The sequence below is a fragment of the Parasteatoda tepidariorum genome, chromosome 12, assembly GCF_982258835.1.
Source record: "Parasteatoda tepidariorum strain Cologne lab strain chromosome 12, Ptep-v5.0, whole genome shotgun sequence".
Lineage (NCBI taxonomy): Eukaryota > Metazoa > Arthropoda > Arachnida > Araneae > Theridiidae > Parasteatoda > Parasteatoda tepidariorum.
The window spans coordinates 43,930,647-43,950,824 of NC_141766.1; the positions used below are offsets into that span (position 1 = coordinate 43,930,647).

The window sequence follows — 20,178 nt, forward strand, 5'->3', positions numbered from 1 at the left end:
AAAATTAATAATGTGGAATAAAGGTAGTTTAAGTTTTAGTAAGAAACAAAATATTTTACTTAAAAAATAACTTTAATCAATAATAGTAAACTTTATTTAAAGCAGAATTTCCCCAATTTCTGTTTTAGATATTTTTTTTATTTCATATAACAATATTCCACTTATTTACCACTAAAGTTGCAATTAAAACATTTCAGCAAAACATTTTTAAACCCAGAAAAATGTTTAAAATCAAAATTTAGAGACAATCATACAATGAGAATATTTAATATTTGTGACTAAGAATAAATATAAAAAATTCGTATACAATAAGATCCTTTTGCTTTACCCTTAAATTTTCTATTAGTCACATTTTAGATAATAACTAGTAACTAGATATTCAATTTTGTGTTAAAACATCTATAAAATCATAATTTCACATATCCTTTGCAATTATAAAAATCCATTTCAATATTCAAAAAGACATTTGAATGTACAAATAGGAAACATATAAGGGAATTTTCAATAAAAATTAAAGGACTTCTAAGCTTATTTATTTTTAAAAATAGTTTTCAAATTCTTAAAATTTATTTAAAAAGTTTCGTTGAATATTTCTAAAAATGTTATAGTAATTATGTCTAAAAATGTTATAATAATATTTTGGAAGAGCATTGCCACTCAAAATTCCAAGATAGGTAAAAAAATATGACACACAAACAAGAAAAAGTATATGGTTGAAACATTTTTAATATGTCGGATACTTTGGATGTATTACATTTACAAATTCATTTTCTCATAAATGATGCATAACTAAGCAATTTTTAATTTTATAAACATTTACCTCTAAATGTGTGGATTTCACCAGTAGCTGTTTTCGGAAGGCCTTTGTAACATGCTTCAGATGTCAAGGCATAATTTACACCACAGCTGCCCAATAAAAAGCCTATCTGCTGAGAACCTGCATCCTAAAGGAAAAGAGGAAATTGATCTAATCAAAATGCAATAAATCCTAAACAGTACATATTTAAATTTACATCCTAACAGATACATCCTAAACAGTAAATATTTAAATTTTGATGAGGATGACAAACACAAAGATGAGCTAGCAAAATAATGGAACATTGACAAAATAAAATTTGACATAAAAGTTTCCTAGAGACATGAATAAAGAAATTCAATTATTTGGATTAAATAGAAATAAAATTTCATATATAGTTTTAAAACTTTCCAAATAGAAACATACCCTTCTTGTAAGTGGTACTTCAATAGGAACAGGTACTACTCCAGCAGTGACACACCCATAAAATGAACACATAAATGAAAGTGGGTCGCTGTTAGGGTACACCAATGCCACCTAATAAAATAAATTATAGCATAAATAAAATATCATTTACATAAACAGTTAACAAAATTTTGCATATAATAAATTCAAAAAGCAATATTATTTAGAAATGTAAAATCTAAAACAATCTTGAAATGCCAGACAAGTTAAATCTTTTTCGATGTTATAATATTTATATGATATATCTGTTTCTTTAAACAAATATACACATATTATAATGTAGAAAAGACAATTCAGAGTTAAACTACTAAAATGAAAATAAAAATAGTTTCATTTTAGATACAAAAGTCTAAGCAAAAAAATTTAGCTTTTAAAAGCCACACAAATATTAATTGTGTTTAAAATAAGGCTAAGTCAATTTTATTATGCAAAAATCAAAACTAACAAAAACTGTTGCTTAAAATGTGGGATTTTAATTAAAAAAACAGATTTAAATTAAGTTAAAAAAAATTACAGCCTAATTAAAATTTCGTTAAAATTGATTCATAAACATAATAATTTAAACAATAATTAATATTAAAAACTATATGCAGTAAACAAATATTTTATTGAATGGTAGACAATTAAAAACTAAAGCTTTCAGAATTTTGGTTAATTATGCCAACATTTTATTAGCTCCTCCACAAGAGAAGTGGAACAACATGGCATTTCATATAAACTTTTGAATCATTTGCATGTAGGGGAATGAAAAATAACTTTAAATCAAGCTTACTCGATCACCAGGTTTAATTCCAACTTCTCCTTTTTGACCAATTTTATTTAAAAGACTGTAACCAATTTTTTGAGATCTGCTTAATAATTTACCTGCAAAATTTTAAAATAACAAAATTAGTGTTTTAATTACAAAACAAAAATTGCATTATAATGATAACGAAGAAACTAAGAAATTTGCATCATTTAACTAAATTATGAAGTAAATTATTTATACTATTAATATGAAAACTTAAACCTAACATAAAAACTTACCATAAGTTAAAGGATTACTTATTTTGCCTGTTGTGTCTAAAACAGTAGCAGCAGGAGCTTTAAATGTTCCAGAGCCATACCTTTTGATTGCCGCTTCACAAGTTAGAGGCAAACCAGAAGGGACCTAAAAAATTATAATTTGATGATTATCATACATACAAATATAAAAAATTTTATTCAGTAATTGCAAACTATAACAATGAGATTTGCAAACTTTAACCAGCTACGAATGTTACATTAGATATTTTAAAATTAATTTATTAGAATACCTAGCCTTAAAAAAAAACACTTATGTGTTTTAAAAATAAATTTAAGTATTAAAATTATCATATTTAAGTGATATATTATCATTCTATTTTCAAAGTAATTAAACATAAACTTCATGTCAAATTAAAACCTATCTTTTTTTAATATACACTTTAATTTTTTTTCATAATAGGTGGAAAGAATTCCTATTTATAAACAGGAATGTAAGAAAAAATATATATCTATGGCATATAATCTCTTATTTGTTGATGAAAGTTTGTACCTGAGAGTTTTTAATAATGAAGTTACAATCAGATTACCTTAAACTAGCATTACTAGACACTTTTTTTATTTTTCACAACATAACAAAAGTAATTGATGCTATTCGCAACAATTTAAGTTTTCAGTACTAGCAGCAACCATCAGATAGAAACTAGACATCTTTTGCTTCCCATTTCAAAGACATGGGCTAAATTCTTTTTTTATTGTGCCTACTGATCTGCTTTAAAAAAAAAAGCTATGTTTAAATTTCTCAAATTCTAAGTAAACTTCAGATATGGGTCGACTTCACTATAGAATTTAGGGCAAGTTATTCCAAAATAAAATAGATAAATAAATCAATTATAAGACACAGCTTATACTTTTGCATTAGAAGAGAAATATATATGGAATATAGTTTAAATAAACATATGTCGCCATATAAGTGAAGAGCTATAGCTACAATTTGTAAATAATAAGGAAATGGGTAATTAATTAAATCGTGTTTTGAAGTAATGCTTATTTTCTGCACATCTTCCTTTAATGTAATTTCATTTAATATAATTTTATTCAATCTAGCAATATAGTTGTGATATCTATTTGTGATATATTTTATAATCTTCTATTATAAAATAAATTAATTGCACTAAAATAAGTAAAAGAAAAAAATAAGAAATATATAGAAAATAACTACAACAAAAAATATGAAAGTAACAAAAGTATGTCGAGATAACTGCTGAATTTTTGTAAATGTATTATCGGGCATGCTTGCTCCTAACCAAAAATTTTTACAATGTAAAGTGTCAAGCTTGTAAAAAAACTGCACATTTTTTAGTATGAATGACCTAAAAATATTTTACATTAAAAAGTGGTTCAGTAAACAACATAAAAAATAAAATGGCAGATCTAAACCTTGTTTTTTTATTAGTTAGTGATGATCCAAATAATGTTATTTGGTATAGGAGAGGAGATTTAAAATTACATGATATAGGAGAGGAGATTTAAAAAAAGAGCTAATGATCTTTATGAATAGTTTTTCTCCAGATACAGAGTAAGAAAATTAATTTGACAGTTCCTCACTATTCTGGAAAAATAAATTTGAAATAATGAAAAGAAATAATGAATAAAATAATGAAAAGTTTAAGTTAAACCTTGTTAATTAGAATTCCTCTCCTTTCTACAAAAATAATTTTAAAAACTGTGGTAAGATAATAAAAAAATGTGGCAAGATAATGAATGATAACTTCTTCAGTTAGTCTTATAAAGAGAAATCAATTTATACAGCAAATTAGATAACCCTTTAACTGTTGTATTAGTTAGGCAAATTCATAAAATATATTCCAAGTCAGCACAGTTTTTCCATTACATGGGAAAAAATTAGTCTTCTGTACCTGAAAAGTAACTAGATTGTATCATAAACTAAGTTTGTTTGTGACAGCTAATGTTTTAGCAGATTTCTATCATAAAAAACAGTAGACTGAACCCTTTACTAAAATTACAAATTATTTGGCAATCTCTTCAATGAAACTTTTGTTCATATTCAATAAAAGTAACCATTAACTGAATTTACACTTTCTATTTACATACAAATGCCATTAAAAACAAGTCGAATAAAATAAAAAAAAACGATAGGATTACAAAGTGCATAGTTTAGCTAAATATATTCATAAAACTCACCAGTAATTCTTCACCGGTGATGGGTACCATCACATTTCCTTCGGGCCTTGGGGCATTTGGATCTAGCTGCTTAGCTGCAATATAATATATAAATCAATAAAATATATTATAAATATATAGAATTAAAGTTGATGAAAACTATTAGATATAAAGTTAATAAATTAAGTTGAGAGATAGAATTACAGTTATTAAACATTTAAAATCTCCAACAAAACAAAATAAATATTCAAAAAACACAAAATATTAATGCTCTGATTTTTAGTAGCAACAAAAACTATATTATAAAAAAATACCTTCTAATTCTGACTCATCATCTACGTAAAATTCTGGAAGTGGTCTTCTCTTTGGCCTCTATAAAATAAAATAAAATAATTTATAATACAGAAACAAATTATTTAGTCTTCTAGCAAGTTTCAGAAGTTTTAATACAGAATTTTAAATTTTGATCTAGTGATTAAATATTTAGTTACAAGTAACAAACTCTATGGTCCAAAAAGTTCATTAAGACCCTACATTAAAAAAAAAACAAAAAAAGCAGGTTATTTTTAATACTATTTTACATCAAACAATGCATGTTAAATTGTATTACATGGCAAAGACTAATTTTGATCGCCTAATAATCAAATTTAAAGCATAAAAATCATAATTTACAAAAAAATTCAGCGTATTTTAAAAGTGTTTTTATTTTTTGCTCCAGTTTTGTGCATTTAATTATAATTTTGATAAAATTGAACAAATGTAGCATTATAAACAGCTTGATTCTCTTTACTTTGAATGTCTTGCTTTCTTTAAATTTTTAAGTAATTTAAATCCTTAACATTTATTCTTTACTTTATTAAGGTTTTTAGAATTTTTATATAAATTACAAGTTAATTTTATTTAAATAAAAAAACATTTAGTTTTAACAAATAAAGACTTAGTGAGTAATGAATGTGATGAAAACTATCTCAACTATACCTGGATTTTAACAAAAAACTCATAAGGTTGCAGTAATTCTGCTTACCTGCTAAAATGCAATGCAAAAATGGTAAAGGGGATACAAAAAATAAGTTATGATGTGTTCACTAGGACACACGTTTCAAATACAAGGAAAGGAGACTGACAGCATATTTTTACGGGCAAAATTATAACTTAACTTTAAATTCATCGATATAAAAAAATTCTTTTTCTACTTTATTAATAGCTAAAGAAGAAAATCAGATTAATTCTGAGTATTACATTGTTGGTTTTCCTTAATGCAGGTATTTCATCAGTCTTAATCAAAATCAAAAGTCTTGATAGTTCAAATATAACTCTTCTTGTTTTGAAATTCTTTGCCTTGTCTATCAATAGACAGAATAATTATGAGAGTGAATATTAATAGATGGGAAAAAGGGGTAGATAATTCATATCTTACATAAGGACGCGCTTTTAATAAGAAGATACCCAAAAATAAGGATGTTCTGGGTCCTAAGGACCTGTAGTTTCCAAAGTTTAATAGCACCACTGAGGTTGCAATATTTTTTATCAATGAAATCTTAAAACAATTATGAAACTTACTTCCATTAATAGAAAAAAAATTAGGTTGTCTCGTATGTTAATTAAAAAAAAAACAATTGAGCAGGCAAAAACTAAATTTAGTATAATTTAATAAATTACTTATGGATGAACAGTACAGTGTTCAAATAAATACCTATGTTTTATCTACATTTAAAAAATCTATGTTTCTTACCTTAAGTGTATTTAATAGTTGTTGGATTTTAGCAGAAACTTTCCACTTTCCAGTACCTTAGAAAAAATACATTTGTCAGTTTTATGTACAAGAAAAGTATGTGGATCAAATAACAAGTCTCAGAAACAAATGGAAAAAAAATTAATTACCGGTATCATAACTTAAACCAGTTGAAGAATGATGTGTAATCCGAACTGATGTCATGTGAGCTTGATTATAACGGTTAACATGGTCAGCTGATGTCCACCGAGTTACTTCAGCTGATGTATTAGTAACATCTGGCTGTACACTAAGACCTAAAAAGATAAATGTATTTTAATAAATATAAAAATCATATAGCTCTAACCCGCCAATGCTCACTACAAATAACATTCAAATGGATATAAGGGAATTTTCTAATGAATGAATATAAAAAAACATTTAAAACTTGAACAATATACTATCCAAATTTATTTTTTTCAAAAATGGGAAAACTCGCACAATTTAAAATTTTCAAGTTCACATTCTATTTTGGGAAAACAGAGAAATCTTCATTTTTAACATAATATATGAAGGTCTTCTTAAATAGTAGTACAACTTCCCAAATTAAGAAACTGAGCTAGCTCCACTTTCATGTTTGTACAATTCATTTCTATACTATTTTAAAAACTAGCACCCCTCCATCTTATTTCTACTGACAAATAGAGAGAACCACATGTCAGATAAGATAGGAAAAATACATTTGTAAAGCTTTTTGGCACTGTATTAAAATAAAATTAGTGGAGTTGAACCACTATTTGAATAAGGCCTTCCTATGATCTAACATCAAAAGGAATGTTTATATTCTAAAGACATTTAAATACATACCCTGCTCAAATTGAATAGGGAAGATGTTGGAATATTTTAACTCATCAAGCGATTATTACAAAACTTAAATTAAAGTAAATGAATACACAATTGCATTTAATTGTTATTATTTAAGTGATATTCATTGAGCATGAGGCATGCCAAGAAATTTGAAGTTAATGCATTCATGTACACATGATTTAAATTGAGCATGAGAATATTTTTACAACCAGAATAACTCTCTAAAACAAGTACTGTAGGGCTATTATTCCCATTGGATACTGAGAAGCTTGCTTTTTTAAAACCTATTTGTAATGCATTTTATTTTAGTTGACACTGTCCAAAGCTGTAGAAATCAAATTTAGAGCTTCCAGAACATTTATTTTTGCTTTAGGAGCAACCTGCAGATCACCAGAACGAAGAAAAAGAAATGATTATCTAACCAGTTGTTCAGTGTAATGTTCTTAAAATGTTTAATAATTCCGAAGATTCAAAACTTGGAAGTTTGCTGGGAAAAATTCCACATGCAAATTTTGTAATTTAAGCTCCCACACATATTTTAACTTCCCTTCAGATTCTGACTCAAGGGGGAAATTGCTTTTCACTGACAAATGGACAAACAGATAGAAGAAAAAGAACCTCAAAACTGCTTCAAACAGCTAATAAACAAGTTTTTTTTTCCGTCTTTTTTTAAAGACAAAAACAAAATTAAAAAAAAAAGAGAGATTGAAAAAGTTAGTGTGAGTTCTGTGGAGAAAAAATTATTTTGATCTGTTAGAAAAATGTGTATATCGGTATGTTTTCAGACAGTGCAAGATCTGGATAATTTAACATTATTGGTAAAGGCAATTTTTAGGAACCAACAGAAAATGGCATTGGAAGAAGGATAACACACGAAATGCACAACATAAAACTGGCGTTTTAGCAGTGTAAATTATGTTTATTTCTTGACACAGTTATTTAAAAGAATGGAAAAAAAGTCATAATTTTTTAAGTATTCGTATTCTACTCTATCCTTAATTTAAAACATAGGAATTTTAATAATTATGTAAGAAACTAATAAAAGTATAAAACTTTGTAAAAATCAGTTCATAATAATTTTCAGTTAAGCTAATAACTGAAGTTGAGCAAAAGCAGTCATTCACTAATTTAAAAATAAAAATTTCATATACTACCAACTAAGAAAAAATAATTTAATTTAGATTTAATAACATGTAAATGTCTAATATAAAACGACCTAAGTAAATTGTTAACTCTTTCAGTATGAATGTTTCACCAATAGGGCTTCTATATTTTTTTGTTTCTGACATTACAAAAATAACTTTCATAGAAGCCACTATTTTTTTTTAAGTTTCCATCATATGATAATCATGTTCTACTAGGATCAAGGAATTAAAATAATTGAAATGAATAACATAGAATATTTCTGTAAAAACTGAGCTGAGCATAAAAAGCAATCCTGGAAAATGTGAGCTAGACCAATTTTATGTGAAAATAAAAAAAATAAGAATAATAAAATAATCAGTGGAAGATTAAAAGCAACATGCTAGTATTTAAGTTGGATAAATTCTCTATAATGAAAAATGGGTGGTAGATCAGAAATATGTGAAATATTGGGTAATGGACCAGAAGCAGAATATTAGAGTTGGACAAATTGTTTATAAAGAATATATGTAAAATTTCGAAACTTACTTGGTGTGAGATTTTGCATGACATCAGCCAGATTGGTCATAGGACTTGATATATTAGCATGAACCCAATAGTCATCTACTCGATTTGGTCTTCCATTATACCATTGCTGAGGAGATGGTGTTTCACGTGTAGAGGATGTACTAGATGTATCAGATTGGGATGTTGGAACTTGATGGATATTATGAGAAGGAAGATGTTCTTGTTCGGGTGTGCTGCCTTCATTTAGAGCACTGTCATCATCAGAGGAGGAATCTGAGAACATGAAAGCATAAAATAAAAAGTAGTGAAAAGCTAAAATTGTATATTAATTAACAAATAATAAGCACCAAAAATTACGCTACATATAGAATTTTTTATTTATTTTTTCCCTAATAAAAGACTTACTTTTATATTCAAGTAACAAATAAAATAATTGCAAATATATTCAACACTAATAAAGTTAAGTAGCACAGTTAGATTGTACAACTTAAAATTTTTAGTAACTTTAGCAAGGTAACATTTTGGTGTTGCAATTAAAATTATTAATAATGGCATAGTGTCTGCAGCAAATCAGCAAAACTCATTATCTTTGCATTTATAAACTAGATTGAAAAACATATCTATAAAACTATAATTTTACTTTGATAAAAATTCAATATATTCTTGACATATATTCTAGAAATCATACACTGAAAAATACTTAAATATTTTGCGTTAAATAGCAAATACAGTAAATAACATAGCATAGTTAATCACTTCTAGTGGTGTATTTATTAAAGCTTTCTTGAAATTGTTCAAAGTTGAAAAATGTTAAAAGTTTATTAAAAAAAATATTAAGGTTTACATAGTATATTTTATAAAAATGCCAACAAAAGGGCAACACAATTTTTTTTTAAATATTTAAAAAAAGTATGTAAAAAAACTATCTATACTGGTGTACATTAGAAGCTTCACAAATATCTTAATATTTGATCCATCATTCTTAGAAACTTAGGGACCATTGAGACTGAATCCTATTCAAATGATTCCACCAATCAGACTACTAATTTTTAAAGCATATTGAATTTTTATTTGAATAAAAGTGAAGTTTGCATATTGTCATTGAGTATTATTTTTCAAAAAAGGTTTATTTTATAAAAACATTTTATTTATCTTATGAATTTTGCTAATAAAAAAGAAAGACGGGAGATTCTTGGCAAACCAAAAAATTTAAATTTTCTATTGTAAAAATTTCAAACCAATGTTGAATTTTAAACTATTTTTATTTCACACCAACAAACCATAATGGACTTCAGAACTACATACTTTATAACAAATTACAGTGCAACATTTATGATGCCTTTTCTTACAGCTATTAAATACATTATTACAATTTATTAAATAGCTTACCAGCTATTTAGTAAAATTAAGCTTCTAATTTAATAACAAAATTAGTCAGTCAAAATAGATCTGATTATTAATAATCAAAAATGAGTAAATTTTATGATTAAATGTAAAATTACCAGATGCATGGCGTTCTCTAGAGGGTGACGTAGCCATCACTGATGTTCTTTTTGATGGCATTGGAACAGATGGCTTTGGTCTATTTTGCATTGCGGCAAGAGCTTGTTGTACAGCTTCTTGTCGAACTTCTACAAAAATAATATAAATATGAATGCAAAATCTTATTTCAAATTTGTGTTCAGATATAATGAAGTTTTTGTCTTATTTTACTTGAATACATTTTATTTAATGATTAGAACTACTAAGATTCAATTTATATTTTTTATAAAAATATATATTTCTATTCTTCAATATATTGAAGTTTTGGATGGAAATAATAAAATTAAGTGCAAGGAATAAAATTTAATTTAAAAACACATTGCTGAGAAAAAATTGAAATTAAGCAGTATCATCTGAAACTAAAAATACAAATTAAAGAAATCAAGCTGATTAGAAAATTATGAATATTTAAAAATATTTTTTTTACCTGATTAACAATCATAAAATAGTATATTCCAAATTTTAAATGTCGCATTTTTCATAACATATTCATAATCTTATTAATATACAGATTATTTAATAGTGAAACTTTTGCACTCAGAGATTATCACACACATATTTTCTTGCCATTCATTGCAAATTAGTTAGATGTAAGAAAAATTTAAAAAATTTAATCTCCAACTTACCTATTATTATTTTTTTATCTCAAAAATTTTATTTTTATATCATTATTTTATAACATTTAGAAATTTCATTCTTATCTGTTGAAATAAAATATTAGATCAGTATGAAACTTAAGATTATTTCATTCACATTGTCTTAAACTTGTGATATTTTAGGTTATCTATGAAGTTCCACACAAAAAAAGCAATTTTATATCTTATTATGTGACATAATAATTATTTATTTTTTAAAAAATCTAAATGACAAAAAAAAACTCTGTAAAAATATGGCGTCCAATATTTAAGAAATTTGTTTTATAAAAAGCCCTTCTCTTTTAAATACATAACCAGTTCATATTTTTATGTAATGAAAAAAAAAGAAAAAGGATTTTAACACTTTGGCATGGTTAAGCCTGTCATTTTGGTCCACTTGTTATACCAGCAGTAAGCAAAGGATTAAAAAAAAGAATTTCTAAATCTCATACATACCAGAATGATATCTACTTTCATTTCTAGTAAGTCTTCTTTGAGCTCTTCTTTTAGCTCTTGTTGAAGGACTAGCAGCTCCTGAAATGTTCATTGAAATGTATAGTATACGCCATAAAAATAGAAAAACTTTTTAACTTATTGCTTTTTAAGAAATATTTTACAAAGATCATTATACAGAACTGAAAGGTGCAAGTTTCTTAAGAGCAAAATTATATATGTTCTGTAACAAGACTTTTTAAAATTACAAATTTCGCAAGTTAAATCATTACCATTTTTATAAAACTTTTTTTGCAATTAGGGTTCTGTGGGAATGATACATAGTTCTACTCCAAACATAAATTGATGCGTAATTGATTGAATGTTCTGTTGCATATGCAGTTTTGAGCATTTTCTGCTACAGTGACCAGCTCATACTTCTTAAAGGATACCTTAGTTGTGGCAAACATATGAGGAAACACATTAAAATTTTTCAAGCATACACTAAATATGAAGGGCTACAAAAGGAATACTTTTTAAAAAGGTATCATAAAAATGAAACCGAAAGAATTGCGTTTGTGATTGTTAGTCACTAAACAAAACAATAGTTATGAACAAACAATAGTTATTAATGAAAGCAATAATACAATAATAAGATTAATATAAAATCTGGTAATCACAATAATGAATTCTAATTTTCTGGCTCATATTAAGGGATTCATCAAATACAATGAGGGCAAATTTATAAATGAAACCATTGCACTTTTTTTTAAAATAGAAAATAGGGAAATTTATTATAATTTTCAAGAACAGGATTAGAAATAAATAAAACAAAAGAGTGGTTTGTAAAGCCGAGAATTAAAAAGCATACTGGAAATTTTAAATTCATGAATGTTCATATAGACTTCATGTTGACTATAAAAAACATAGATGCCAACTTGTATGGCAATTGGGAATGATTCCACAGTGGTAGTAAAATAATAATTAAAGAATGAAGAATTTTCTACAAATGAAGTATGTTTACTCATATATATATATATATATATATATATATATATATATATATATATATATATATATATATGGTACAAAAAACAATATTTTTTTCAGAAATTTAAAAACCAAAAGAAATTACAATTAAAATACTTCAAAAAAATTATATTGATACCACTAGGAAATATTTCCATCAACCTTCAAGCTGATAGATGAGCTATAACTTATGAAACTCGAAAGCAGAGCTAACTACAAATCTTACAATAGGCCCATTTTACAAATGGACCCACAGTGTGTAGCATTGTACTGTCAATCAAGCAGAATACTTTAGTCCAACAGTGCATATCAAATTAATAATTTCGTGACTTCTTTAAACTTGCTCTTAAAGATAATTTTACATAATAATCTTCATAGAGATTGTTTTTGTGAAGTAAAGACAATGCTACTTTACTTCAGCACAAAATTAAAGAATAACTGACTTGCTAAATGTCTTCTACAAGTTTGATCACAATATATTAAATTATTTAGTAATTTAATATATTGTGTTCAATGTATTAAAGTCAGGGTTGGCAGGTTTTTGACATGTGACAGTTTTTGACAGTTTAAACCATGGTTTAAACCGTCACGTCAAAAACCTCACTGTCAAAAATGTCGAAAATGTCAAAAACCTATATTCATATGTGAAATTTAATTAATATATAAAATTTATATATTTTTTATAAAGGATAGTGTTTCTAAATATGTTCTAGAAAAAATAAATTTAAAATTTTGAAGAAACACTTATATTTTGAATGGTAACCAAAATCTTGTACTTTTGAAAGCTCACATCTTTTGTAATATTATGTATTCATTTTCATGTGTTATTGAAAATCTGCAGTGATATTATTAAGAAATTTATTTATAACCAAATTTAGTGTATAGTATAGATTATACTAAAAATTAGACATTTTTAAAGATAAACATTAGCAGTTTTGTACATTAGACATCTTTTAAAGAAAAATCTTTTTAATATTCTTTTAAATCTTCTTAATAATCTTTTTAACATAAGACAATACAAATTTAAGTGCTTTCTGTTAAATACACAGAGTAGTTAGTGTCGATTTACAGTATATTCAGCCTATTCATTTACTATGCTGAAAATTTAGTTTATCCAAATACTTGTGAATTTAATTTTGCTGAATACTATATACATAGTTTTGTTGAATATCTAAATATTCAGCTGTTGAATAATTACTTCTTGCTTTCAAGATATGCATTATTTGTATTCTTAATACAAGTGGGGGAAAAAAATTAAGAGGTAAAAATTGTTTTAAAATGATAAGTGTAATAATTATAAATAAATATAATAAACAATATGAATTATATTTATCATTATTCACAAATATAACTACTTTTAAATTCAAATTAACATACTGGATAATAAAGATATTCGGTATAACATTAAAATTTTTTTTCATACACTTGTATCAAGTTTGTATTTATACAACATAACTTGTAAGTTCCTTATAAATATTAGTTATATGTTCCTTATATGTCAAAAATGCATAGTAATAAACTTTTAATTTTCTTAAGTATCAAAAAAAAAAATTTTTTTTTTTTCAAAATATAAATATTTAAAAAAATTTTGTGCAAAATTTTTTTAAATATTTATATGCATTTGAATATATATATTGTGTCTGCACATGCATTTGAATATAAATTTCTGAGATTTTAAATCTGTTATTTTACCTTAATTTTAATTAAAAAATATTTTAAAACCTGCTGATTACCTATAGTATAATTAAATTTCAATATAATGCATGGCAACTGTTGGTAGTTTTGAAGTTTATATATTTTTTTTGGCAAACTTTAGTTTTTGACATTTTTGACGGGTTTTTGACGGTTTAAACCAGTATTATACCCTTGTCATGTCACAAACCACTTTTTGACGTCAAAAACCCAACCCTGATTAAAGTATTTAGTAATTATTTATAATTTATTTGTATTATTTACAATGTATTTAGTAATTTAATATATATATATTTAATACAATGGTTATAGTGTATAATATCAACATTAACTTTTGATCTAAGTATCTTGAAATTCTTCTTAATGACATAAATACATCACAAACAATAAATATTTCATATATTACTAAATATTTCCCACATGTAAAATAGATACATTACTAGTTTATTTTTATATTTGAAAATATTAATAAAGAATTTGTATTGCCAAACAAAATAGCCAACTACTAATAGATTTAAAATGCAATTTATGTGAATAGCTTTGAAGCTTTGTAACACATAACTAACGGTGCATATTGGTTAATGTATTATCATGAGAAATACCAAGTACATTATCAACGACACAAGTTGAACATGTCACCAATATTGTCTCTTTCTCATTAAATAAAGCAATTACTTGGTACCCCTTAACAAATCCTTTCAAATGTACTTTATTTTTTATCTATTTTCAGTATCACACTATGCATTTGTAGTGTTCTCCCTAAGCCCTTTTAGAACGGGCGGTCCACCCTGCCTGTCCTTGATCCCTATAAATGCGCCTTTTGTAAAAATAAGCAGCCATCCCTTTAAAACACAGCCTTTTTATTCCTATTGCATTTTTAAAAAAATTAATTCACTGTTTAAATAATAATTACACACTGGTAAAATTATCTGTGTTTATAGGTTTAATTCTGATTACTATTATAAATATTTAATTTGTTAGGATTATTCTCAACTCATAAAATTTTTATAACTATCTTTTTTTCAGGGGGAATATTATAGATTTTTTAATGGTTTTAATTTTTTAAGATATTTTTTAAATAAATAACTTTTTTCTTTTTTTAAAAAAAAAGCACCTATAAATGTTCATTTTCTCATAATTTTCAGTTTAGATTATAGAAAAAAGCTTTCAAGTTTATCCATTAATCATTTTTTTTTTAAATTTACTTTTTTTGAAAAAAATTTATGTCCAGAGATTACCTACTAGCAAGCCTTTAATTATTTTTATAAACTACAAATTTTTCTCTTATTCTGATAACGAGAGAATTATTTTTGTTGAAATATATACTTAGAAATATATACATAAAATAATATAAGAGGGTAATTTAAAAATTGCTGAAGATCAAATTCAGTTATTACATAACACATTTTGATGCATTTTTATGGTGTTGAAAGAGTGTCTTTTCAAAACTTATAGTACCCTTTTCCGAGAGGCAACGCCTTGCCCTTTTTAATTCCTAGGGAGAATTCTGACATTTAAAATGCAAAAATATATTCTTAATGTAACATAAACTATTTATATTTTTTAATAAATGCTAACAAAAATACAATCATAAAGCAAATAACACATTTCAAGAATTTCATTCACATAAATGCAAAATTGTTTATTGTTGGTTTTTTTTAATTACATTGAGTCCTCAGATAAAAGGAACTAATTTTAACCCTTCACGGCATCATTTTACATATCTGCCAAGTTTAAATTGAATTTTCTCTTCTGTCCTCAATAATTTAACATTGAAGGACATGCTATTTCCACGCGTATAGCTTCATTAGTCTGGTGCCTACTGCCATTTCCATAAGAGGGATAACTGTTGTTCTGAATCTGCAGTTCTTATCACTGCAATTTAAAGCTCCAGACGCTTCATTTCTTATATTTCATTTTTTATTGATTTTTGCTGATTTTGTATTTTTTATTGCCAAGATTTGATTGTTTACATTTATGTTGGGCATCAGTTATGCATTGAATTTATTGCATTGTACACACAGTTAAATAGATATACAAAGTAATAAAAAATGTTCTTCTCCCTCAAAAAACTGTAAATGTTTTTTTTTCAGTATTATTCCCATATTCCTTGGCCAATCCTGCATATGAAAATAATAAATATTCTGTACTTTTAAAAAGTGTGGAGTAAAGGGTGAAAATTTATTTTTATAATTACTAACTACAATTTTTCTAAATAGTCATTATTAAATTAATTCAAGTTGATAATAAATCTCACTTAATTTTTATTAATTAAGAGACAAAGCTGTAGTTTACAATAAAATGTTATAAACAACTATAATTGATAATTTAGAATTAAAATTTATCTTGTATGACATGAATATTACAGCATAAGTGACAAGTGTGGCAAACAGTAGAAATGATATGGTGTGTTTCGATAGTTTAAATAATAGTTTTGAAATAATAGTAAAGTTTTCATATAAATCTTTTTTCAAATTTATTTATTTTTATTTTTCTTTACTTAAAACTCTAGAAGTTAAAAATGAAATATTTGGTAGTTGAATATTCAGCCAAATACTGAATAATTAGCATTGGGCCTTCAGAAGAGGCAGTCAGCCAAATATTCCTTATTTGGTAAAAAAGCTGCCCAGTGTATTTCTTATATGAAACATAGACAATATTTACTTTCTCATGTGTTTCAAATATTAAAAAACAAAAACTTTTGATTTAAAACAATGGAAGATAATTTTATTCCTCTTGAAGGGATTTGTCAATAATAAATTAAAAAATTTTCATACAAATTCTATGTAAAGATAAAATTATTTCAATTCAAATACTTTTCGTATTTGTTTGAACTTGTGCAAATATGTCAATTAAGTAAACAAAGTCAGCAGAGTAAGAAACTAACCTGTGCTGCGAGCCGGCATGTATGGGGCCAAAAGTTTGGCTCGTTTCTTTTCATACCCTTTCTGTGTGATGTCACCTAAAAAGTACAACACATTTAGTTAAAAAGAAATTAACAAAATAAAATACAAATCAATCCATTATTATAATTTTAAAATTTTTATATAAGTAATTAAATAGGACTTCCAAAAAACTTTTTTAATTATAAGAAAATAAGGAGCTAAAAAAATATAACTATTTTTCACATGTTTTTACATGTTCACTTAAAAACATGTTCACATGTTTTTAAGTGAAAGTAGATTTAACCCTTAATAGCTATCCACCCAATGTTTTTGTACATTTAGGTCATTTTGACCCATTAAGGGTAAAAAATAGGAGTTGCAAGTTCAATGCTTGCAATATCATCTTTAATTTATTATTACATATATATGCTAAATAAATTAATATTGTTGCGTGTTGAATTAATGATTATTGTTGTTTGCATGGGAAAAGCACAAATTATAATAGATTTATGCATTACTGTAGAAGGCAATCAAAAAAAAAAATAATACAAAAAAAATCCATATATTTATAAGTATTTTTTACCCTACTTAATACTAAGTAGGGTACATAATTAACTCTAATAAAGACAAATTTTACAATTTTATTCCAAAAGTATAACATAATATATTTTTATTTTCAGACTACTTAGTTCAGAACAAAAGGTTTTAACAGTTTATAGTATAATTTTATTAATGAAGCACTGAACAACTCAATAGTAAAAGATCAATTTATAGAAATTTTTTATAGAACTGCTGTATTAAAGAAAAGAATAACCAATTACAGTTATTTAATATTCCCTCATACCAATATTTAATTAGATTTTGTAATTAAGTTCAAGACTTCCTCAATCAAAATCTTTTAAAGTAGGGTTTCAATAATTTCAAGTCAAAAATACTGTGAATATGTCACTTAATAATTTTGTACACAAGTAATTTAGAGAAGGATCCCTCACTTTACCATTTAAAAATTCTATGATTACTGTATTGTTAATTAATATACCTAATTTATTTTAAAGTCCGATGAAAGAGACGAATAAAATATTAAGAAAATACAAAACTCCACCCTACAAGATCTGTAACTAAATTTGCAGAAAATAATAAGCTCCTGAATTCATCACCATAAAAATATGATAATGTAAAATTGCTAAATGAGTTTCCTATTAATAAAATGACTGAAATTCCAAAAAGTATGAAACAACTAATCCTGCGGGTAAAGCTATAAGTCTAAAACATGTATAATTTAGTGGACGGTCCCTAAGTTCGAACTATCAAATTTTACCAGTTTCACTGATAAAAGAAATTTAGCAATAAAATAATGTATAATAAAAAAGATGCTGGATCGAAAATACAAATCTTTTGATTATTCAATTCGATTATTTTAAAACTCACATTTGTATTCATAGAAATTGGGATGTCCTGGACAAAAGAATATCAAGACAAAAAACTAAAATTCTAGACAAAATAATTTTTATCAGGAAAATCAACTATGACCCTTGCATACAGTTTACCGTTTCTATTAATATAATAGCTTCCTTGATATAAGGGGCCGTCCATAAGAGATGTCTCCGGTCTTCACCTTACCCCCTTTAGTCACATGCCACACTACTTTACATAAATGTATACTAGCAGATCCGAAACAAAACACATGTTATAAATCATATTTTAAAATTTATTTTTTTTAAGTATAACTACGTGTTTTAATCAAAGTTAAAAAAACCCGTTTTTTTTTCCTTTTTCTTTCTTTTTTTTTTTTTTAAACTCTGGTTGGTTTTATTGGGTTAAAATATTACTTAGTTTAACACTTTTTAGATTTAATTTTTAATTCAGAAGAGAAAAATTTTAATAAAAAAAAAGGTTATACAAAAATAATTAAGTTATAAATTAAAATAAAAAAAGTTTTAATTTCAATGTGTAGTACCATATTTTCCTGCTGGTATTAATAAAAGAATTTTAAAGTAATTATTTCCTGAAGAAAAATAAAATCATAATATTGGGATCAGAGAAATATGTTGTTTTCTGTTTTATTTATTATTAAACATTCATAAGTTATAGCTTCATTTTTTAGTTATAAAGTAAGCCTTTTGCAGGCCTACTAACTACAGAACTACTGTTTATTTAACAATTTTCTTAGTAGTTTTAGGAATTACTCTTTTAATTGAATATTTATAGTTAGTTTTTATTTGAAAATTCCAGAATCAATATATTTCAGATAAATATGAAATCTCTTAAATCTATTTCTTTTTTATCTTATTCTTCATTAATCTATTATTCTTCATTAATCTTGATTATGTTTATAAAAAAACCCATTTAAGCCTGAGTTTTTTTGGGTTTGTGGGTGGGTCAAAAACCCTAGTTTTAATGACATATCGCTGGTTCAAAGTTAAAACGACACTTCTGCACTCACTTCTCATGTTATTTGAATGAGAAGTGAGTTCAGAAGTTGTCGTTTTAACTTTGAACCAGCGATATGTAGGCATAACAATAGGGGTTAAATTTGTACTTAATGAAGAAAAATATTTAAAAAAAATTATAAACTAATTACATAAATTATTTAATTTTCGGATTTTAAATGTTTTCCTATAATCAAAACGTGTGTAGTCAGACATGTTGAAACCCTTTCCCTCTCCCTTGCAAGAAACTGAAACAATTTTTTTAAAAACCATCTCCTTGCCTTCCAAGTTTAACATCATTTAACGGACCGACAACAAATAAATTTGCCGATTTCCACAAGTAGTCTTGAGCGGTCTCTTTTTCAATTTTATATCGACACGCGTCATCAAGAATATTTAATAATACTATTTAACAACCGCTGTTTCAAATCTAAGCAATACTTGTTCGTATGAAATTCGTTAGTTATATAATTATCACCTGAAAATAAGCTTGACTACTACATTATGATAACCGGTAATCAAAATGATTAAAAAGGAAAAGATTACTAAATACTGCAGAATCAGAAGTTAAATAGCGCTACGTAACAGAAATAATCACTAATGGAGAGCCGTTTAGTTCGAAAAATAGTTCAGAAGTCTTATTTTCAGATTCACGGCACTGTTAAAATTGCAATTTTTTCAAAAATTTAGTTTTTTTTTTCTTTAAAGTTTTTTTTTTATTATTATTTATCTATTTATTTATTATTTTGACTAATTGCAAGTACATTCATAACTAATGCTGTAACTAATTGCTTGTTGTAACTAATAACTTGTGGTAACTAATTGCTGGCCGGCTGGTATGTTTTGATATCAACAGGGT

At 25.5% G+C, this 20,178-nt stretch overlaps 1 protein-coding gene across 6 annotated transcripts in view; it reads right to left on the bottom strand.

Moving 5' to 3' along the window:
* The window catches only part of DIP2 (disco-interacting protein 2), a 192,768-nt gene that overhangs the window by 31,373 nt on the left and 141,217 nt on the right, over positions 1-20,178 (bottom strand). For all 6 annotated transcript variants that reach the window (XM_071188297.1, XM_071188299.1, XM_016048412.4 and 3 more), the window contains 12 exons: positions 16,893-16,967; positions 11,309-11,386; positions 10,178-10,306; positions 8,697-8,948; positions 6,329-6,475; positions 6,180-6,235; positions 4,762-4,819; positions 4,469-4,542; positions 2,288-2,411; positions 2,034-2,125; positions 1,223-1,333; positions 821-944 (listed from right to left, as the gene is read on the bottom strand). In XM_071188297.1, coding sequence (XP_071044398.1) covers positions 821-944; positions 1,223-1,333; positions 2,034-2,125; positions 2,288-2,411; positions 4,469-4,542; positions 4,762-4,819; positions 6,180-6,235; positions 6,329-6,475; positions 8,697-8,948; positions 10,178-10,306; positions 11,309-11,386; positions 16,893-16,967 — 1,320 coding nt within the window. The remainder of the gene's footprint in view (positions 1-820; positions 945-1,222; positions 1,334-2,033; positions 2,126-2,287; positions 2,412-4,468; positions 4,543-4,761; positions 4,820-6,179; positions 6,236-6,328; positions 6,476-8,696; positions 8,949-10,177; positions 10,307-11,308; positions 11,387-16,892; positions 16,968-20,178) is intronic.